At 38.0% G+C, this 23,502-nt stretch overlaps 1 protein-coding gene across 1 annotated transcript in view; it reads left to right on the forward strand.

Annotated features, from left to right (window-relative positions):
- Positions 1–23,502, forward strand: part of Pds5a (PDS5 cohesin associated factor A) — a 99,413-nt gene that overhangs the window by 72,533 nt on the left and 3,378 nt on the right. Inside the window, exons 21-32 of the mRNA XM_075943349.1 lie at positions 947–1,105; positions 3,719–3,787; positions 5,183–5,319; positions 7,774–7,897; positions 8,110–8,314; positions 9,470–9,584; positions 10,856–10,988; positions 11,776–11,895; positions 14,018–14,080; positions 14,679–14,824; positions 15,749–15,857; positions 19,848–20,200. Coding sequence (XP_075799464.1) covers positions 947–1,105; positions 3,719–3,787; positions 5,183–5,319; positions 7,774–7,897; positions 8,110–8,314; positions 9,470–9,584; positions 10,856–10,988; positions 11,776–11,895; positions 14,018–14,080; positions 14,679–14,824; positions 15,749–15,857; positions 19,848–20,200 — 1,733 coding nt within the window. The remainder of the gene's footprint in view (positions 1–946; positions 1,106–3,718; positions 3,788–5,182; positions 5,320–7,773; positions 7,898–8,109; positions 8,315–9,469; positions 9,585–10,855; positions 10,989–11,775; positions 11,896–14,017; positions 14,081–14,678; positions 14,825–15,748; positions 15,858–19,847; positions 20,201–23,502) is intronic.

Genomic DNA, 23,502 nt, shown 5'->3' on the forward strand with positions numbered 1-23,502 from the left:
GCGAGCACCTCAGAGCGCTTGTCTACTCAGCACTCTATTCCAGCTGTCAATCTAGGCTCACATATTGGAGGATATTCTCCTTACCTTTAGTCATTTCCACTCTGGCTTGTACACACAGACTGTTGACAGTCTTGCTTAAGTATCTACAACCATACCTGATGGTCTATGTAGATGGTCCTTGGGCAGACAGACTTTGCTTCAGGAAAGGCATCCCTATTATTATGGATTGGAGATGATACGACTTCATGAACCTTTACTTTTTTATTATTCAGTGTTATTTAAAATACTTTCTCAACATAAAAATCCACCAGCATAGCAAATTAGACACAAAGAATTGGAAAATAATGCAGATTTGGTAAAAGACTGATGTCCTAATTCTTACTTCTTTTATTTGGACTTTATTTTTGCCCTTTATCTTTGTTTCATATTTTTTCAATTTTATTATTGTCTTAATTACTCTTATATTTTACTGTGTTGAGACACCATGACCAAAGCAACTTGCAAAAGAAATCATTTAATTGGGAATTTGTTTGCAGTTTCAGAGGTTTAGTCCATCACCATCATGGTGGGGAACATGGCAGCTTTCAGACAAACGTGGGCTTAGAGAAGTAGCTATACACATCTTATTTGTAAGTTGCAGGCAGAGAAATGGAGATTCAGGCTTTTGAAATGTCAAAGCCCATCAACAAGGCCACATCCCTAATCTTTCCCAAAATATTTCAGTAACTGGGGACCAAACATTCAGACATATGAGCCTGTGGAGGCCATTCTCTCTTGAACTGCAATTAATAAACTGGTAAAATAACCAAATACCTAGAATTCTTAAAATTAATTATGATCATATCACTTAAATCAGGAAAACAGATTGACTTGTACATGGTAAAACGACTGTAGAACATCTAAATGCTTAAAACCAATTGGTGACTTCTCTCTCTTACTTTCATAGCCACTCAGCAGGAGTCTGAATGCTGATGTACCAGAACAACTTATCACTCCATTGGTTTCACTTGGCCACATTTCCATGTTAGCACCAGATCAGTTTGCTTCCCCAATGAAATCTGTTGTGGCAAACTTCATTGTTAAAGATCTTCTGATGAATGACAGGGTAAGTTTCTAATTTATTTATTCAGTTTAGAGTCATGAGTTTAAGGCTGTCTGTATATCACAGAAACATTTACTTTTGAATATCTGTGGGGTGAGTATGAGTGTGCATTAAGCCTAGGTTCATGTTTTACATGTTAGATTTGAGGTGACTGATGTGCCTTCTAGGATCTGACCCTTATTGTGTACTAGTTTTAAAATTACCTATTAATATAACCTTACCTTATTAATATAACTGTTTGTCACTTTAAAATTATAGTTTCTTTTTTAAAGTTTCTTTTTTTTTTTTCCATTTTGTTTTTCAAGAGAGTGTTTCTCTTTATAGCTCTGGCTGTTCTGGAACTCCCTCTACAGACCAGTTTGGCCCAGAAATCGTGCCTGCTTCTACCTCCTGAATGCTGGGGTGAAAGGCGTTGTGCCACGACCCCTGCCATTCATTTTTATTTTATGTGTTGAGTGTTTTGCCTGCATGTATGTCTCTGCACCATATGCAATGCTCCACTTTTCTTGGCCAGGAAAAGTCAAGGGATCCTCTAGAACTAGAGATAGAGATATCATGTGGAAATAGCATATATCAAGAAACAGCACCTTGGTTGTCTGCAAGAGCAGCAATTGTTCTTAATCACCGACCATCTCTCCAGCACCTGTAATGTATTTTTAAAGGAATCTAACAGCACAGAATTAGGGAAGGTTCAAGTACAAGGCACATTTAGGCATGTCATTCTTTTTAGTGTAACATTAAGCACTCTAAACTACTTTTTATTAACATAATTCATATTTCCACCCTCGATGTTGTTTAGTTTCTTCCTCTCTTCATCCATCTCCTGTGCTAGTTTTCTATTTTGCTTTTCAAGACGTGGTCTCACTGTGTAGCCCCCGCTGGCCTGAAATTGTGTATGGAGGTCAGGCTGGCCTTAACTCATAGAGATGATCCACCTGCTTCTGACTCTCAAGTGCAGGAATTAAATCTCATATTCAGCCTTATTGTTTGTTTATCTTTTTAAGAAGAGGAGTGGCTCTACTTGGCTGGTCTCGAATTCACCGTGTAAATCAATCTGGCCTCAAGCTGATAGAAATCTGCCTTACTTTTCCTCCTGAGTGCTAAATTAAGGGCATGTACCACCACCCACAAACTTTTTTAAAAAGTTTTTATTACATGTTTTTAATTAGGCGAGGGCTGTACCACAGTGCATATGTGAGCTTGTGAAGGTCAGAGGGCATGTGATGGAAGTCAGCTCTCTCCTTCCATCATTTGGGTCCTGGAGATTGAGTTCAAGTTGTCAGGCTTGGCAGCATCCTGAGCCTTTTCTCCCTGAGCTGTTGCGCTGGCAATCATCATAGGTTTATTATTTATCCTCCCAAATAGAAACACCCTGATGCTTATTGAGCACGGTACTCAAATTCCCCTGCATAACTCTTCAGAACCTCTACATGCTAACTCTATGAATTTAGTCTAGCTGTCTTAATGTCTATACTTGTCCTTTTATAACCTAGATTGTTTTACTTGGCATGTTTTATAGATTCATTTTGTTATGGTATTGATCAAAATTTCATGTATTTTTTGTCCTGCTGAAAATACTCCTTTGTGTTGTCTGCATTTTGTTTATTAATTAACAATTTGGAATTGTTTTTTACCTTTTGACATTGTAATTAATGCTAATAATGTACAATCAGAATATTTTCTGATCTTTTGGATAAGTAACTAAAAGTAAAATTTCTGAGTCGTGATTATTTGCTATTGAACATTTTTAGATATCACCAGACTGGTTACCATGGTGTCTGTTCATTTTTAATATTTTCACCAACCTATTCTGAAGGTTCCAGTTTCTTTACCTCCTTTTTGAATGGCTGTTTTGATTTTTGAAAGAATAAATATTAAATAATTTTTTATTAAGGGTGTGTTTATTTTATAGTATTTAGAATGGTTTCTGCGTGTTTACTTAGCATCTGTGTGTTTTTTTGGAGAGCTGTCTACTCAGGTTCTTTAGTACTTTCAGTTGTTTTGTGAAGGGGCTAAATTGGTATTTTGAAGATAGGGGCTCATGTAGCCTGGTTTGAGCCCAAACTCTCTGTGTAACAAAGGCTGAGCTCTAGCTTTGCCTCCCTCCCAAGTTCTGGGATTATGGGCATTCACCACTACACCAGCAAGGTTTATTTATAATTCCCCTTCTTTTGATAAGTGCAGGGTAACAAAGATTTCTTCCTGTGTTGTGTACTGAGTTTATAGTTTTAGCCTAGTATGCTTTCCTTTTAGGTGGTGTTTATAGTTGGTAGGACAGTTTAGCTTCAGGCTTCATTTGTCTGTACCCAGGTTTCTTAGACCATTTCTTTAAAAAATTGTTCTTTTCTCACAACTTTGTATGTGTGCCTTTGTTAAGAATGAATTGACCCTTATAATAAAAGTGTTTTTAATAAAAAAGGTTTTTTCTTCATTATTCCATTGCTTTGTATCTGTATTCTTACACCACGATCTTGATTACTATAGATTTATAATATGTTTGAAATTGGAAAGTATGACTCTGCTAATTTTGTTCTCCATTTCTAAGTTCTTTTATCTGTATATTTTCACGTGTATATTACTCCACATGAAAAAAACAATTTCTTCAATTGTCTATAGTCAACAGGTGAGAAGAATGGAAAATTGTGGTCTCCAGATGAGGAAGTTTCTCCTGAAGTACTAGCAAAGGTAAATTTGGATAGATCTTAATGATCTTTATATTGAATAAAGGAATGCTTGTGGGTATCCCGGGCTTTCTGTAGTGAGCTGCTTTATTTTTTACTTAGTAACTGTGGGATGGGGCAGTGTGTGTGCATGTGCACATGAGTGCAGGTCTCCTGAAGCTAGAGTGACAAGTGCTTGTAAGTCACCCTATTGGTGCTGAGAAACCCTATGTGCTCTATTTGTAAATTCGTTGTAAATTAATACTTCTCTAAAGAATTGTAGTTGCCATTGATTTTTTTTATTTTAAAGGGTTTGAGTTGGTGCTGGGTCAGTGTTCTAACACTGAGTACAGCCCTATACTTTTCATTATGTGTGAGCCTATATTATTTTGGGTTTTTTTGTTTGTTTTTTATTTTTATTTTTTTATTATTTTATAATTGTGTATTTTGGTCAGATGGCCAGTAAAGTATACAAAATAATATTTACTTCTTTAACTAGCTTTTCATATATGGGAGAAATAGTCTTTTAGTAAATAAGACTACAAATAATTATGTAAACACCTTTTTAGTCAAGATGTTTAAGATGAACCAAACCTGATTTAGTCAACAGTTTTTGATACTACAGTGATACAAAAGCCTCTAAATAGTTATTTTTAATCAACATAGGTTTAGTGACTATTTTTAAGTTTTTAAAGATTTTTAGCTGATACTTACTGTACTTTTTATGGAGATTCTTAGCATATGTCATTTCTTTGTATTGGGAATGTTCACAGTCCTCTCTACTAGCTACCTTTGAAATGTCCAGTTAATCATTGTTAGCCCTAATTATCCACTTATGGTAATATTTGAAGTTACTTGATGCACATGCTTTTAATCCCAGACCTCAGGAGGTAGAGACAGGCGGAGCTCTTTGAGTTCTAGGATGGCCTGGTCTGTATAGTTCCAGGGCAGCCAGGGGTTTGTAGAGAGATGCTCAAGTAAACAAATAAAATTTTATTTTGGTTTTTTGAGATGGGGTTTGTCTGTATAGCCTTGACTGTCCTGGGACTTGTTCTGTAGACTAGGCTGGTCTTTGACTCCTGGCTGCTGGGATTAAAGGTGTGCCACAAAAATTACTAATTCTTTCCAAGTACATTGCTGTACCAGTTAGCACCCATTCCTCCCTCCTCACACTGGCCTGGTCTCTAGTAACCACTGTAGTAGTGTGAACCATTTGTCTCCTCTGTTGGAGATGCACCATGTACAGCTCTGGGAAAAGTGCATCTTGAGGTTGAACAGAGTGATGTTCTTTCTCACTGTTACTCTCTCAGTATCTGCTGATCAGGATAAGTAGTGTCATTAATCAAATTTATTGAAAATAATCTTCTCCTAATTGGAATTTTAAGTTGCTTTCTTTTTTTAGCATGTTAATATTTTATAGGTACAGGCAATTAAACTTCTGGTAAGATGGCTGTTGGGTATGAAAAACAACCAGTCTAAATCTGCCAATTCAACTCTTCGGTTATTATCAGCGATGTTGGTTAGTGAGGGTGACCTGACAGAACAGAAGAGGATCAGGTGAGCTCTTCCTAGTTTCCTTGACCATAAAGTTGGGCAAGAGTTGCCTACTGTTCTTTTCCTGACTGATACTGAGTGTTAGCCTTGCACTATAAGCTTAGGAGTTATCTCTGTTGAATACATTGAAGAATGTTAGCCTTTTTTCATCATTTCTGAAAACTATGAGTGTCTTCTAATAGACTTATAATCATCTCAGTGTTAGTAAACATTCATATTTGGTGACTGATCAGTTATTTGTTGAATTTCTGCTTTTTGTTTAAATTTTTTTTTGCACCTACCTCTCCCTACTCCAGTGCTAACAACAAAAGCCACAGTCTTACAGGTGTTAGGCAAGCACTCTCCCACTGTACTCCCAATCTTTTTTGTTTTGTTTTTTGAGACAGGGTTTCTCTGTAGCTTTGGTGCCCATCCTGGAACTAGCTCTTGTAGACCAGGCTGGCCTCAAACTCCCAGAGATCTGCCTGCCTCTGCCTCCCAAGTGCTGGGATTAAAGGCGTGTGCCACCACCGCCCGGCTTTGTTTAAATTTTTTATTTTTGAGACTTTTTTTTTTAATGGCTTTGGAACCTGTCCTGGAATTCACTGTGTAGACCAAGCTGGCCCCAAACTCACAGATCTGCCTGTCTCTGCCTCCCAAGTGCTGGGATTAAAGGGAAGCCCCACCACCACACAGCTGAATTTCTACTCTTTGTAACACTATGAAAAGTGTAGCAAAGACAGATGACCCTGTAATGTGATTGAACAAGTGGAATGGCTTAAAGATATTAAAATGGCTTTTAATAGTGGCTCAAAAGGGGGGGGGGGAGTAGAAGCTTTCCAATAAGTTCAAGGAATGTTTATAGATGCAAAAGGGGGGAAATGGGTAAATTAATTTCGAAATTAGTGTCTCTTTTTTGTTTCTTATTTGAGGAAATTGTCAGGTTCCTTATTTCTTTCAAATACTTTATATCAAGGGCATCAACAAACATAACTCGTGATTTTTACTTAAATTTACATGAGAGGACAGACACGGCTATTTTTTATTTCATGAATTCGGTATTTATTAAGTACTGTTATGTAAAACTGCACTGGTTCTGTTCTGCGCTCTACTCATTGCGCGCTATGGTCACTAGGCTGAAAATTTAAAGACACACACACACACACACACAGAGACAGACAGACAGACAGATGGGGCCACAGGGACATCCTTGATACAAGAATGCCCACTTTATTGTGCTCAGGGGCAGCTTATATAGGGCTCTGGCCACTCCCCAGCTCTCGGGATCTTTTATCTGCAGACCCATCAGAGCAACTGCAGGCTGCTCAAAGTAGAGGAAAACAAGTTGTTCACAAGAAATTCAGGGTCTCTCTGGTGGTCCACAGTCCCCAACACTGTTGGATACTAGGTACTGCTGTGTGTGTGTTTTTTTTAAATAATGTTATTTCCTCCAAAAACTATATAATCTGCTCATGAAAGTGTTATATATGACAACTAGTTCGTTATATTATGTTTAATGCTTTGATAAATTGAAGCAATATGCAAAAATAAAATAAAGCCCAACTTTCTCATGGCGAGTAAGCCAACAGAAGGAGCTGGTTTGTCAGTAATGAAAATTTTGGCATACCTTTACAGTGTACTGAAATGCCTTGTTATGAGGTCTCTTAACTCAGTGATACATAGGCACAATCCTCACCGGAGCTAAATGTTAAATATTGCGAGTTGACCTAGAAAAAAAATGTTTAACTATTTGGAAATCTAAACTAAGTAACATGATATAAATTTAAGTAATACCCTTTTCTCCACTGAATTGAAAATAAATATTTTTGTGTAGTGGGAATTAAGAAAATGGATTCTGTACTTATTCTCCTCTGAGTTGGTACCATCCTTGTAGAACTCTGAAACTTTTTATATCTTTGCTTTTAAACATGTTAATACTGACATATCCACATTCATGAAACTTGATAAAATAACCATTTATATATATATATATATATATATAAACATAGTCTAATCTCTTGTCTTTTCCTTTGAAACATCTGGTACGTTATAATTGTCTGCCTATTTTACTTATAAACTGTGAGATTAATGTAGAGTTATGTGTATAAATATATGTGACAATAGTTTTAAAGTGATGATTGGCTTCTATTTGATTTGTTTAAATCAAGATTTCACAATTAATAGTGTAATTGACAAGGGATTCAGATTGTGACGAAATAGCTTTACTTAGCATTCTAAGTAGTTTGTTTGGTAGAATAAGAAGACTTGCTTTGTTGAATGAAAGTTTGAATGTAGACCATGGGTAGAAACCATAGTTAACTAGAGCCTTTCCTCTAGGTTGAGTCCATAGACACAAAGTCAGTGCCTTTACATACATATTAAGTTACCTACTATCTGTTTCACACTCAAGAAACAATCAGAATTTTATGTGATAATGATTTTTATAGAAATGTTTATTTTTTGTTTGTTTGTTTATAGTAAATCAGATATGTCTCGCTTGCGGTTAGCTGCTGGTAGCGCCATAATGAAGCTTGCTCAGGAACCTTGTTACCATGAAATTATTACCCCAGAACAGTTCCAGCTTTGTGCACTTGTTATTAATGTAAGTGGAAAACTTCTTTCTTGACTTCAAAGTTGTCCTTGTCTTCAAAGTTGAATGCGTTTACTTTGCTTTGAGTACAGACTCGTTTGATATGTGAATATGCATAGTAAGAGATTATTGCTATTGTTCCATACTAATCATCATTTAAAGTGCATCTGTATGTAAGCCAATTTTTACCCATCTTGTGTATCTCTGTTTTTGTTCTGATACAGGATGAGTGCTACCAAGTAAGGCAAATATTTGCCCAGAAGCTTCATAAAGCACTTGTGAAGTTACTGCTCCCTTTGGAGTATATGGCGATCTTTGCTTTGTGTGCCAAAGATCCTGTGAAGGAAAGAAGAGCACACGCACGCCAGTGTTTACTAAAGAACATCAGCATACGCAGGGAGTACATTAAACAGAACCCTATTGCTACCGGTATGTATATACTTGATAGTTGTCCTAGTTAGGGTTTCTGTTGCTGTGAGGAGACAACCATGACCATGGCAACACTTACAAAGGAAAACATTTAATTGGGTAGCTTACGTTTTCAGAGGTTTAGTCCATTATCATCATGGTGGGACATGGTGACATGCTAGCAGACATTTTGCTGGAAGGAGCTGAGAGAGGAGAGTAGAAGGTACATCTTGATCCTGCAGACAAGAGGAATTGGGACATTGGACATAGCTTGAGCATATATGAGGCTTCAAAGCCTACCCCCACAGTGACACACTTCCTCCAAGAAGGGTTCACCTCTTAATAATATCACTTCCTGGGGCTGGAGAGATGGCTCAGTGATTAAGAGCATTGCCTGCTCTTCCAAAGGTCCTGAGTTCAATTCCCAGCAACCACATGGTGGCTCACAACCATCTGTAAAGAGGTCTGGCGCCCTCTTCTGGCCTTCAGGCATACACACAGAATATTGTATACATAATAAATAAATAAATATTAAAAAAAAAATAATATCACTTCCTATAAGTTTATTAGGGCCAATTATATGCCAACAACCACAGTAGTTCACAGTGTACATCAGATAGAGCACTCACATTTCTTTGTAGTTTATCCTAAAATGGTTAACTTTATAGAATGTTGTCATTGTAGCTGTAGTATGTGTAGAAACTGAAATCTTGTATTGGAGTCATATTTAGCTTTAAATTGTTTGTGGTGGCAAGCACCTTTAATCCCAGCATTTCTGAGGGGCAGAGGCAGATGGACCAGCTTACTCTACAAAGCCAGATCTAGGACAGCCAGGGCTGTTACATAGAGAAGCACTGTCGAGGGAGTTGGGGGATAGTCCTGGGAACTATATTTTCTTATGCAGTCAGCAGTGTGGTTTAATTTGTTCATATTACTCAGATAGTAAAGTATGTGCTTTTTTCCCCTGACTGTTCCAGTCATCTGCTATATAATTTGCTTATTCTTTGGCTTTGATTTCTTGCAGGATAAAAGTAAAAATATTACGGTGTCATCTGAACACACATTCCTTTCCGTTTGTAAATATCTGAGAAAAAAATAGAAGCAAATGGTTAGAATTCAAACAATGAAGGAATTTATAAAAGCTGTTTTCGTTAACCATGATTTTTTTCATTTTAGAGAAATTATTATCACTACTGCCTGAGTATGTAGTTCCATACATGATTCACCTGCTAGCCCATGATCCTGATTTTACAAGATCACAAGATGTTGATCAACTTCGTGATATAAAAGAGTAAGTTGTGTGTTTCAGAAATTCCATGGGAGCATCATGAATTTTCTTTTTTTTATAATTTATTTTAATTTTTTGTTTGTTTGTTTGTTTATTGGTTTTTCGAGACAGGGTTTCTCTGTGGTTTTGGAGCCTGTCCTGGAACTAGCTCTTGTAGACCAGGCTGGTCTCGAACTCACAGTATTTTAATTTTTTGTGTATTGGCATTTTGCCTGCATGTATGTCTATGTTGGGGACTCTGGATCCCCAGGAACTGGAGTTACAGACAGTTGTGAGCTGCCATGTAAATGCTGGGAATTTAACCCTGGACCTCTGGAAGAGCTGCCAGTGCTCCTAACTGCTGAAGTCCAGCCCCTGAATTTTTCTTAATTTATTGTATATTTTTTAAAATGTTACTTTAGAATTATTTCCATTTAACCATCCTTTCCTTACTCTTTTGTTTGTTTCCTATTTATAGATACTCGTCTTTCTAAGTCCTGAAATAGATTAATAATTTATTTCAGATTTTATGCTTTAGTTTGGTAATTTATAAAGCTGTGATGAAAATTTTTCTTCATGGATTAAGAATTTATTTATTGGCTTGTATACCATTTTTCTTGGAATGTGCTAGTTGGGGGGGGGGGTGAAGAGGGAGAGGGGAGAGAGAGAGAGGAGAGAGTGAACACCCTACCTACCTAAAATAATAATCATTATGACTGGTGATGTGACTCAGCTGGTCGTTTATGTTCCCTAGTATATATGAAGCTCTAGGTTAGAGCCCCAGCCACACATAGATCAAGCATGGAAGCATATACCTAACCTTTCTTTTGTAGCATAGTGTGGCCTCAAACCAACTGTATAGTGAGAGGACCTTGGCCTCCACTTCTCAGGTGTGTGCGACCACACCTAGTTTGTGTATTGCCAGAGATAAAAGTCATGGCTTCATCCCCATCCCCTCACATAAAATGCTATCAAATTAATTCTACATTTTCAATGGAATATAGCAGATACTCTAATCTGTAAATCGTTTTGGGAACTTAGTGAAAAACAAGCTCTGTCTATATGTTTTTGCCAGTTCGCCAAGTGATGCTTGTGTTTTGTATGACTTGGGGTTCACTTGTCCTTGGAAAACACTCCTTCCCATCATCACAGGTTTTGTATTAATGAGTGGGCAAGAAGAGAGAGCGGAAGTGATTTTACGAGGCTCCGCTATAAAGAGCTAAGCTTCTCTGTAAGATTGACTAATCCATTAAGCAAAAAAACCATTTGTTCTGTTCAATGTGTTTTCCACTTAGGTGCCTGTGGTTTATGCTTGAAGTCTTGATGACAAAGAATGAGAACAATAGTCATGCCTTCATGAAGAAGATGGCAGAGAACATTAAGCTGACCAGAGATGCCCAGTCTCCAGATGAGTCCAAGACGAACGAGGTAAGACAGATGTCAGGGTGTGGATATCAAAGGAAAATACACTAACCGACTTGCCCGACAGTTTAGATTTTTTGTTTTCTCCAGATAGGGTTTCTTTGTAGCTTTGGCTGTCCTGAAACTTGCTCTATAGACCAGGTTGGCCTTGAATTCACAGAGATTGGCCTGCCTCTGCCTCCTGAATACTGGAACTAAAGGCAAGCGCCACCACTACCAGGTTTGGTTTTTTTTTTGTTTTGTTTTGGGTTTTTTGGATATTTTTAATGTATATAAGTAGGTTGCATGCATGAATGTATACCAACTGTGCCTAGTGCCCATGGAGATCAGAAGAGGGACCAGGTCCCCTGGAACCAGAGTCATGGATGATTATGAGTTACTATGTACGTGTTGATAGCCAAGTCCATGTCTGCAGTAGCAACTCTTAAGCCTTCTCTCCAGCCCTGGTTTTGAGTTTCTTTTTAATGCATATACTCACAAAGTTCGTTTTTCTGGAAACCGTTAAATTGTACAAAAAAATAATAATAACACTGAGGAGGGTACAGACTGATAAAATATACAGCAGTCTTGTGTTAGTAATGTCTTTCTAATGAAAGAAAGTGGATATGCCTTTGGTTTGCCTTCTTTACTGGGATTCTGAAGAATGCTGAGCAGAAACAGGAACTGTTCAAGGAGCAAGGGGTCACATGTCTTTCAACCTGAATTTATATATCTGATGGAATTGGTACTTGTGATTATTATGTAATCGTGGAAGTTATGTAATTGTCTTTATTTTTTTTTTTTTATTCTCTAGAAACTTTATACAGTTTGTGATGTGGCTCTGTGTGTTATAAATAGTAAAAGTGCTTTGTGCAATGCAGACTCGCCAAAGGATCCAGTCCTCCCAATGAAGTTCTTTACACAACCTGAAAAGGTACTTTTCTTCAGTTTATTTTTCAATCACACTAAAGATAATTGAATTTTTACCATCAACTCCAGTGATGAATAGTGTATAGTTTTAAGGGCAGATTTAACAACAACAACAACAACAACAAAAAGCCTATAAATTTATTGAGAAATGGAAGCTTGTTATTCTTCTCTAGGTAGTAGAGTCCTAATGAAGCTTTTTGCTACTGCTCAGTCATGCATTCTGGGTATGACAAGAAGCTTTCAGGTTTTAAAATTATTTTATCCTATTTTATTAAAATAACTACTTGTGTGTTTTCTTTCATTGTATGTATATTTGTGTTTTGAGCTTTACATTCAGGACTACAAAATGCTAGGCATAAAGCTCTACAGTGAGCTTCATTCTCACCTGTACAGAAGGGACAGCACTTGAAAGGCCGAGGCTGGAACATCATTAACTCAAGGCCAGAGGAATAATGGGTGGATAGATGGATGGATGGACACATAGAAGGCCAGAGGAAGGAAAGATTGATAAGATATAAGATGATTGAATATTTGCCTAACATATTAAAGGCATGCTGCCACGTGCCTTGAATGTCAGCAAAGCAAGTTCCAGGACAGCCAAAGCAAAGAAAGAGAGACAAAGAGTCCTTCCTCATAGGTACATTAAGCCTCTCATTCAGTTCTATCACAACTGCATGAAGGTACATTTCCTAAAAGAAAAATGTATACAGTACTATATAAGGCCATTTTTGTCCATACATACAATGTTCTTTAACTTTTTTTTAAATGAAAATAGTAAGACATTCCTCTGCAGCCCTATGGGCCACCTCTGGTCCCGGTCGTCATCTCCCCCCCCCCCCCCCCATTATGTTTTGCTGTAACGCCCAAACTGATCTTGATCTTGTACTCCTAAGGGCAAATGATCTTCCTGCTTCTGCCTCCCAGGTGCTGGGGTCGATGGTATTGCTACAGATATTTGTTGCTTTACTAACACGATTGTACTTTATTCTTAACTTCCAGCATATGTAATAGGGAAAGTCATCAAATGATAAACTTTTGAGTTGGTCGTAGTACTTAGTGCACAGCTTTAATCTCAGCATTGGGAGTCGGGTTGGACCTCTTGTGAATACAATACTAATCTACATACTGAGTTTCCAGGGTCACCAGAGTTCTTCCCTCTCCAATCCCTCACCCCCCAAAATATAGCGTAGATACAGATAGACATAATTTAGTAAAACATCATTGTTTGTAGTTGATTTAACTTTTTTATTGACTAATTGGTATCAATACTGTTAGGGAATGTTATGTTTACTTATTTGTTTTGTAGTGTGTTTATCTTTGTAATTTGAACATAGGTCTTACAGTTCTAATAATTCCTGCTTTTTGACCTGTTTCAGACTGGCTTTAAGCTTGAGATCCTCTTGCCTCCCCCTCCCAGTAACTGGGAATATAAGCATACATCACTGTACCCAGCATATATTGTTAATATTAGAAGTTAAGGATAATCTAGGATAAGGCTGGCATGGTAGCAGGAGGATCAGGAACCAGCAGCTGGGCTACATGAAACTGTTTTTAAAATTACAGTGCTAACAAATACATATTGTCTACTTTATCAGCTGAAAAGTAGATTTTATACTATAGTAAGAGGTAGTGATAATACTTTAAACAATATGAAAAGCTAGAAATATAGTTATTTAAAATGGTGAAAGTGATTTTCACAGGTACTGCATATACATGGTACACTTACACAAATGCAGGCAAAACACTTATACACATAAAAATAAAAATAATCTTGCTGGCTGTGGTGGTGCTCACCTTTGTTCCCACCACTGTGGAGGAAGAAACAGGAGGATCTCAGTGAGTTTGAAGCCAACCTGATTTACATAGTGAGTTCCAGGACAGCCAGGACTGCTTAAAGAAACCCTGTCTCAAAACAAAGAAACAGAAGTTTGAAATGTTCAAAGGTTGAGGATGTTATTTTGTGGGAAAGTTTTCCTGGGTTCACTACAAAGGGAGAAGATGCACCTCCTGCATTTATCCAGGAACAGCTGCGTAAGGACAGTTGCTGCTTGTAAAACAGATCCTGAAAATACTGTTTAGATGATAAAAGTGTTCCATTTTGTTGTTTTGTTCTTTTTTCAAAATAGGACTTCTGCAATGACAAAAGTTATATTTCAGAAGAGACAAGAGTGCTTCTGTTAACAGGAAAGGTACTAACACATCTCCTCTTGGGAGCTTTGTTCAATATGTTTCTTGTGCCTTTTTGCCCCCAGATTATTAGGGATGCATTATGGGTTTGTATATCATCTGTGTTCTCAGATATTTTTCTTCAGTTAGCCACTATTCAGAATCATTGCTGTATACTCTTAGCTCTGGTGAAAAGCTTAAAACTATTTAAAGTTCATAGTGAAGAATTTTATAAATAAAAATAAGTAGATAAGAAAGATAAATAATTTGAAACACTGATACAGTAGATAGTCATCAAAGTAAGGTGATGTAAGATTACATATTCAATTGTCTATTTCTATGGTAAATGCATCATTTATTTCCGTGTGTTTTAGAGGCTTGCATTTTGTTTAAATTAAGGAATAAGAGATAGTAAATATTACCTCATTATTAAGTGAGGATAATACATATGTTTTTGCTTATTTTAAGAGAGCCAAACACGTTTTCTAGATTTATCATAATAATTTTCCAAGAGAACAACCACCCCTGGCTTAAACATTAAAACATATATCTTAGCTGTTTATAAATTTTTAGGTATTTCTTTCTCTAAAGTGTTTTTGTTGTGTTGTTTTGCTTTTCCAGCCAAAGCCTACTGGAGTGCTAGGTACAGTAAACAAGCCTTTGTCAGCAACAGGAAGAAAGCCTTATGTTAGGAGCGCCGGTACAGAGACTGGAAGCAATATCAATGCCAATTCAGAGCTGAGTCCTTCAGCTGGAAGTCGTTCAAGGCAATTTATTTTTCTCTGAATACATTCTGTTCTCTTACTGCTTGGCTTACGTTTTAACTTATATCCAAGGCATTAGATCATAGGATGAGGTTCTGTGGAATATAAAATAATATTCATGTGCTTTAGGATTTTTTTTAATGTTGAGACTCAACAGTGTACTGTATCTTTTCAGAAACAGGGTCTCACCACGTAACTCTGTCTATACTGGAACTTGATGTGTAGACCAGGCTGGACTCTCACCTGCCTCTGCAGCTGTCTCTCTGGTACTGGAATTAGAGTTGTGCGCCACTACACCCGGCTTACAAACAAAGCCTTGTTTTACACTATAGGTTGTATACTACAAACTTGTGGCAAGCCTCTTAGCCTCTGTACTAGAATTGCAAACTTAAATACTAAGACTTTTAAGATTTTACTGTTACCTGAAATTTAAGACTAAAATAGTGTTTAAATCACATCACAGCACATTCAAAAATAGAAATTCTGGAAGAGCTATAGTTTAAACCAGTGGGGACTCAACCCCTCCCTGGCAAGTGGATTCATAGCAATACAGTCTATTAATAAGTAAAATTATTTTAATTCTGCTTTGAGATAATGCTTAGAATGATTTCTTTGGGGGGGAATTATTCCCCCCTGGGGAGACAGGATTTCTCCATGTAACAGTCCTGACTGTCCTGGAACTCTCTTTGTACACCATGGTTTCTGGCCTCTAACTCACTGAGATTCACTTGCCTCTGCCTCTTGGATGCTGGAATTAAAGGTGTGCGCCAACACTGCCCGGCTTAGAACAATTTCTTGACTTTTTTTTGTTGTTGGTTGATTATAGGCAGTGATTTATGTCTTTTGCTATGAATGTTAAATAAAAATGTTGTAATAAAGTAAATGAAAGACCTTTGTTAGTTTTTTGTTTGCCTGTTTTTCTACTAGGGAACAGAGTTCAGAGGCATCAGAAACTGGAGTTAGTGAAAATGAAGAGAACCCTGTGAGAATCATTTCTGTCACACCTGTGAAGAATATTGATACTGTAAAGAATAAGGTAAATGTTTCTACATTTGTTTGTAGTGCTGGGGGCTGAGGCATGCACAAGTTAGGGCTGGAGAGATGACTTAGCAATTAAATACTAATGATGTTACAGAAGACCCAAGTTCAGTATCCTATACAACAACTCACAACTGTCTATAACTCCACCTCCAGAGGATCTGACACCTGGCCTCCATAGGCACCAGGCATACATATGATACGCAGGTGTACATGTGAACAAGATATGCATAAAATAAAATTTAGAGTATGTAAACAAACAGTTTAACAAGTAGAGTTTTCCTTTAGAGATTTTTACTACACAAGGTTGTGGTAAGAAAATTATAGACAGCAGGTTAGTGCAATACCACAGTTTATATATGTGTTTAATTTCATACTCAGCTGTGCTTTTGCTCTTTTAAAGTGATTCTTTCTATACCCATCCTCTTCGTTTTGTAGATGATTATTTATAGTAACACACTTTTCCACACTGCTACTCCAAACACTTTAAAAGAACAAATTTGAGAATTGGGCGGGGTAGGGTCTGATGAGAAGGAGATGGATTCCCTGGGGCAGGAGTTGCATTTGGTTTTGAGCTGTTTTGAGGCCAAGTGCTAGGAGCATAAGTCAGATCTGATTTTAATCCTGGCTCTGCCACTCACTGGCTTCTATGTTGATTGAGATTGCTTTACTTCTGTAGCCTTCCATTCACTTGTAAAATGAAATTAATTGCTTAGTAGGAATGGCTTGAAACAGAGCATGGTAATAAACAACACAGGAGCTCCTTCACTACCAAAATTCTTGGAATGAAACCACTAGATCTGCTTCTTATGGGATCCGTGTACAGAATTAAGTAAACTGGGCATAAAGAAACTCATAAGGTGCCTTACTGCTATAGACATTGAGTCATATATGCTTACAGTAATCAGATGCATTCATAGGGCCTATAACTTCACTAGCCATTGGGCTCCTCCCCCTATATGTGTGTCTGTATTTTTGTATGTTATGCTAGATAGCAAATGCAAGTCATGGTGCCTGCTCAGCATCGTTTTTTACTGAGCTATAACCCTAGGCAAATTGAACATGTAAATTTTTATTTCTGAATGGTCATAATTTTGCCATGAGTGATTTAAAATGGTAAACTAAATCTTTCCTTCTCCTTTTTACATTTTCAAAGAATGTTCTTAAGGGTACCTTGACGTGACTTGGTTGTACTTTCAAAAAAGTGTGTCATCATCAGTTCTCTTAGGTCAATAGGGTGATTTTCCCTTAGTTCTGTCCTTCATTTCTCTAGTATAGGCACTATAAATATATAAGGGAATTTAAAAAAATGTTTTTATTATTTACTGTACATGTGTATATGTCTCTGCATATGTGCTTGTATCTGAGGATAGGGTCATCCCCCCAGAGCTGGAGTTACAAGCAACCTGATGTGGGTGCTGGGAATTGAATTCAGGTCCTCTGAAAGAACAATACATGTTCTTAAAGACTGAGCCATCTCTCCAGACCTGGAATATTTTTTGGTGACCAATTTCTCATTAAAATTGATATGTAAACAATGTACTAGTCTGCATGAAAATTGTACATGCACATGTATATGCATTATTGTTATTTGTTTGTTTTGGTAAAGTGTTGTTTTGAGATCATGTCTTAATCTGTAGTCCAAACTGCCCTGGTACTCACTATTTAAACTCCTGAGTTCCTGGCCATCCTCCTGCCTCCACCTCCCAAGGATTAGGATTGTATATGCCCTTAACCGCAACGTGGATATGAATGTTTACAAATCAGTGTATTCGCTCTTGTTTTTTGTGTGGTAAATTGTAACATAGAGGATGAGAACTGGATGTATTCAGAGAACCAAGATTGCTTGGATTCAGGTGAGGGACGGTATTAGAACTGCCTCCCTCCACATTTAGCTTTTTACTTGCTTTCCTTACATGTGTATATGTATGCAATTCTCATAGTGAGTGTGACCTTATGGGTAGTTTGCTTTGTAGTACAGGCTGACTTCAAGTTGAAATCTTCCTGCCTTAGCCTCCCTAGTGTTGGGATTATTATACAATATTACCACCATGTTGGTTTGATTTTGGGCTTAGCCTAGTGATAGAGGACTTGACTCTATTTATATAAGGCCCTGAGTCACTCCAGTTAATACAGACATTGGCTGTGTGATTGGCACACCTTGTTTTCCCCCAGAATCTCCATGTTTCTTCAAAAGGACTTAAGCATATCCCTGTGGTGTTGCAGTCCATGAGGACCACTCTTGGCAAGCACTGTGATGAGCCATCCTCTCAAGGGAAGACTAATGCAGTGGGTGTGACACTGACTTCTGGAATTTACTTCGTGATATTACCCCTGCTGTTCCCACTCATTCTAGAAATATTTTTTTCTGAGAAAATTGAAAACTGTTGAAAAGCTATTTTTTACATGATGATCATTTTCTTCTATTTGTTTTGGTTGGTTGTTGGTTTTTGCTTTTTGTCTCAGCATATAATCCAGGTTTATCTGGTGTTTGCTGTGTGACCCGTGCTGGTCTCAGACTTATAGCCAGTCCCTGCCCCAACTTCCTGCATTCTGGGATTATAGTGTGTGTCAAGGCTAGCTTTTCTTTTCTTTTTATTAATTGGAATTATATAGTTAAACTTAACCTATTCCTAAATGTCATCTGTGCGAAGGTCAATTTTATTCTGCCTGTCATTGCCCATTACACCGGTTTGGATGAAATGGGTTTTATTACTTGTAACATTTTACATGAGGTAATATTGAATTTTAAAACAATTTAGGAGAAGGGGAATTAATGATTGAATTTACATAAAAAACCAGCGAATGGATTCAAGTTAGAACAAAACAGATTATTTGAGAGGCAACAGAATAAAGCCTTGTTGATTTATGAAAATATCCCTTCCATGAAAAGTGATACATATGGAGAATGTCCTTAGTAAAAAAGGAACTACCATGAAGGGAAAGCAAGTAGACTTTCTTTACAGCTTACTATTCTTTTATGTCCATGTGTGTCACATGTGTGCAACTCCTAAGCAAGACAAAAGTGGGTATGGGGTTTCATGGAGCGGTCTCAGTCAGATTTGTCCTGACCATTGGATTCTCCCTCATCTACGTAACTTGTGCAGTAGCTCATCGTTGCAGTGAGTTCAAGAGTTCAGCACTTCCCCTCATCTTTCGTCCATGTAGTCTTTCTGCCCCCTCTTCTGTGATGAGCACTGAACCTTGGTGTAATGGGGGCGAGGGTGAGAGTGTGTCCCATTTGATATCAACAAGTACTCATTTAGCAGCTTATATCCCCACACAACTAAGGTAGGCTCCAGGCACACTCCTCATCCTCTGGGAGCTTACTTTTCTAATGGAATGAAGCAATTCATGAGAAACCCTGGCATCACAGCTCCTGTAAAATGGTTTCAGAGGGCCTCTTGATACTGCTCCACTCATAAAAGCCATTGCCACTTAGCTCAATGATCTGAGTTCAATTTCTAGGTCCCACATGGTAGGGGAGAGAACTGACTCCTGCAAGTGGTTCTCTGACCTCTATTCATATGTTGTGGGATGCAATATGCACACACAAAATAGATAATAAAATGTAATAATGGGTACTTTCAGGGAGCTGGAAAGATGAGTCAGTGGTAAAGAGCCTTTGGTGCATGACTAAGACTTGAGCTTGGCTCCCAGTACCCGTGTAATGATCCAGGTGTGGTTTCATATGGACCTGTGATCCCACCCCCACCCCCCACCCAAGTGAGCCAGGAAGGACAGTAGGATTCTTGGAATTCGCCATCTACCAACCAAGCCAAACATCACAAGCTCCACATTTAGGGAGCAACCTGGAATAAGGCTAAACATTGAAGAGGAAGACACAGTGTACTTCACACACATAAATTGGATCCACATGCACACAAAATTAAAAACTGAATTTATTTTTTAAAATTTATAATCTTTTCTAATATGCTCAGGTATTTAAGGAATTGGTGTTTACAAATTTGTTTTTGTGCTCTTTTAGGAAATTAATTCTGATCAGCCTACCCAAGGCAACATCAGCAGTGACCGAGGAAAGAAGAGAATTGTAGCAGCAGCTGGTGCTGAGAATATCCAACAAAAACCAGATGAGATAGTAGATGAGTCAGGACCTCCTGCGCCTTCCAAACCCAGAAGAGGACGTCGCCCCAAATCGGAATCTCAGGGCAATGCAACCAAAAATGATGATCTAAATAAACCCACTAGCAAGGGAAGGAAGAGAGCTGCAGGCAGCCAGGAGAGCCCTGGGGGTCTGGAAGCAAGTAATGCCAAAGCGCCCAAGCTACAAGATGGAGCCAAAAAGGCAACACCAGCAGAGAGACAAATTGATTTACAAAGGTAATGTACCTCACTCATCCTCACCATGTCAAGGACCAGGGAAAGTGTTGACAAAGTATTCAGAGTAGGAAAGAACATGCTTCCCCACGTTGGGGAAATAGAACACATTTTCATTAATTGTATTGTTACAGAAAATATATAAAAACTGAAAGTGATGGTACCCCAGAAAGAGGAGCTAATGAGTTCACCACCAACCTGGGCTATGAAGCAAGGTCTTGTCTCAAAAGAGGGAAAGAGATCAAAAATTAAAGTAGTTTTTTAAATTACTACTTTGAGGAGAATAACATTCTGAACATAATGGATAAGCCTTTAGGGCATTATGCTTAATTAAATAAACCAGTTTCTAAAGGACATGATGATTCAGGAGTGTTTTTTGTATTTTTTATTTTGCTTGTTTGAAGCCTGACAAGCCTTGAATTTTGACAGTCCTGCCGCCTTAACCTATTGAATGCTGGGGTTGCAGATGTGAACCTCTGTTCCTGCAGCTGGGGATTAGCAGCCCCTGTGAGGTTTTTGCAGTAGTGGCTCTTGCAGAACGAGGAGACAGACCTTATGTTGATGAAGTTTCAGTGGAGGGCTCTGGGAATGCCCTAAAATTGGGTGGTTAGGGCTACTGTACTATAATGTGAATATACAAAACTCTACTGTGTTCTGAAAATAGTTTGCTACATAGAAATCTAAGGTGATTTTATTCTCTTAAATGCTGGGGAGTGGAATCATTTTAGATTTTGAATTTTATGGCATTTGCATGTATATAATAATACCTAAGAGATAGAAACCAATTCTAACACAAAATTCACAGTTTTTCTTATTTTGTGTGTGTGTGTTTGGTTTTTCAAGACAGCCTTGGCTGTCCTGGAGCTCACTTTGTGTTGGGTTTAAACATGTGAGCCACCACTGCTGGACGTGTTTCTTTGTTTTGAGACACAGTCTCACTGTAGACCAAGCTGGCCTGGAGCTGACTTTGTAGATCATTGCTTAACTTTAAGGCATCTTAGGCCTCTCATGTGCTGGTATTGTAGACATGAGCTACTGGACCTGACTTCTTATATGTTTATACACAGATCCTAAAAAATACGAGCTGAGAATGTATCTCAGTTGATAAAGTGTTTATGTTTCACGGATGATGTCCTAGGCTTCATTCCCAGTTGAAGGCGAAGGCGTAAGTCAAAAACAATCCCACACCAGTTTAGAATTATGATTAACAGAATGGTTATTTATTTAAAGAGGAAAAAACTTAGAGATCACCGTCCCAGACAACAGCCCTCTGCGCAATTAGGAAGGGAGTCTAGTTGCTTGAAGTGGAGCAGGAAGTAAGAGAGGGAGAAGGGAAGTGACTGCTTTTTCAAAGGGAGAGAGACCACGCCCCAATGGGCTGGTATCTCAGCAGCTATTGGCTGGAGGAGCGGAAGGACCTCCTGCAACACCCAGTACCATGGAAACTTGGGTGTGGTGGCTTAAAAGTTTAAGGTCACACTTGCCTGGTTTGAGACCAGTCTGGGCTACATGAATAAGACTAATGAATAAATAATAAAAAGATAGCTTCATGGAATATTTTTAGTGCATATATATTCTTGACGACATTCTATCACTTGATCATGTGTGTAATTTATCATCAGTATTTTGTAGCATTTCATATTCTTGGTTTTCAGATTAGGGTTGTGTAAACCCTTAGAGTAGCTAATGCTATTACAGTAATGCTTGGTGCTGAGCTGAAGGTGTGCGCGCATGCATTGAAGCTCAGCAGCTCTCCAGAGCATGAGGGCCGGTAGAGCCTTCCATCCCTTTGCTTATGTGAATGATGAAGGTATGATTAAACAGCAAGCACAGTGCTGAAATCCTAATAAAATACTGTACTTTAAAGATGAAGTTGTCTTGATTCTGCTGCTGTTTGTGCTTGAGGACGTTTATTTGCATGTTGTCCATTTGCAGCTCGTTTGTGTGATCCTTCTTGTGAAGATGAATATGTCACCATAGTTTTAATAACTGTTAGGTAAATATCAAGAATTTAACATAATCACATTTTAAGCTAGACGAACTTCCTTCAGAGCACATGCAGAGAAAAGCCCCTACTTTAAGTTTTAGTGAAAAGAAATAGTTTTAGAAATTGGAAAACTTAGAGTAGTTGGAACACTCAACAAGAAGAAACAAACCATGGTGAAAGTTGGTTAGATTTACCTGTAAAGCAGTGGTCATGACCCCTTTGCCAAACAGCAGCTAAATGATTGTTTAGAATTAGCAACAAACTAATTTTATGGTGGGGAGTCAATTCAACATGAGGAACTGCATTAGGAAGGTTGAGAACAACTGTTGTAAAGGGGACGCGACATGCTTGTGTGTCTGTGTATTAGGAAAAGTTGTCTCTAGTATATGTGGTCAGCCATATGGTAAGGAAGTGTGGCCATTGCTTTAAATAAATCGCCATTTTCACCTTAGTAGCCTGTTAACACTGATGGCTACAGATGTATTCCTTTTTTAAATTAGTCATTTTAAAGTCTTTCATCCTGTAAGCATTCAGGACCTTATTTCTCCCTTTCTTGTTCCCTATCCCCTTTATCTTACGTTATTTATTTTATTGGAACTGGTCTCAACAGCTCAACTTTTGTGTTGGGTCTAAGATTTGTTGCTTGAAGAATGATATTTTCCTATTTAGTTCAGTCTGATAAAACCAAAAATAAAGGCCAGTGGTGGTGATACACACCTTTAATCCTATACCTGATGTAGAGGCATGGTGGAAGCCTATGACTTGAAGGCCAGCTACTGCTCCAACTTTTTATTTTAAAAAAAATTTAGAAACAACGGACTGGCAAAGATAACTCAACCTATAAAAGCACTGGCCACCAAGTCAGACTCCAGGTCCACAGAGTGGAAACAGAACTAACTGTAACATGGCCCTGACACATCCCACAGCAAACGTAATAGACTTTTAGAATTTTTTTTTAATGTGTGTGGTTTTACCTGCATGTATGTCTATGAGGGCATTATATCCTCTGGAACTGGAGTTACATACAGTTGTGAACTGCTATGTAGGTGCTAGGAATTGAACCTGGGTCCTCTGGAAGAGCAACCAGTGTTCTTATCCGCTGAGCCATCTCTCCAGGCTCTATAATAAACTTAAAGATAACAAAATAAAAGACCAGCACAAACAAAAATACTAGTAAATATTACTGATTCTTAATGTTCTGCTTATACTGAAGGCAGATTCTTCCATGACGAAGAAGCTATTAATAAAGCAGTGGTGGTGACTAGTGTCCATCTCGGTTGGTCCCCAGCATTGCATTAGCTAGGCATGGCCACACAGG

Source organism: Microtus pennsylvanicus, chromosome 12, assembly GCF_037038515.1.
Source record: "Microtus pennsylvanicus isolate mMicPen1 chromosome 12, mMicPen1.hap1, whole genome shotgun sequence".
In the NCBI taxonomy this organism is placed as follows: Eukaryota; Metazoa; Chordata; class Mammalia; order Rodentia; family Cricetidae; genus Microtus; species Microtus pennsylvanicus.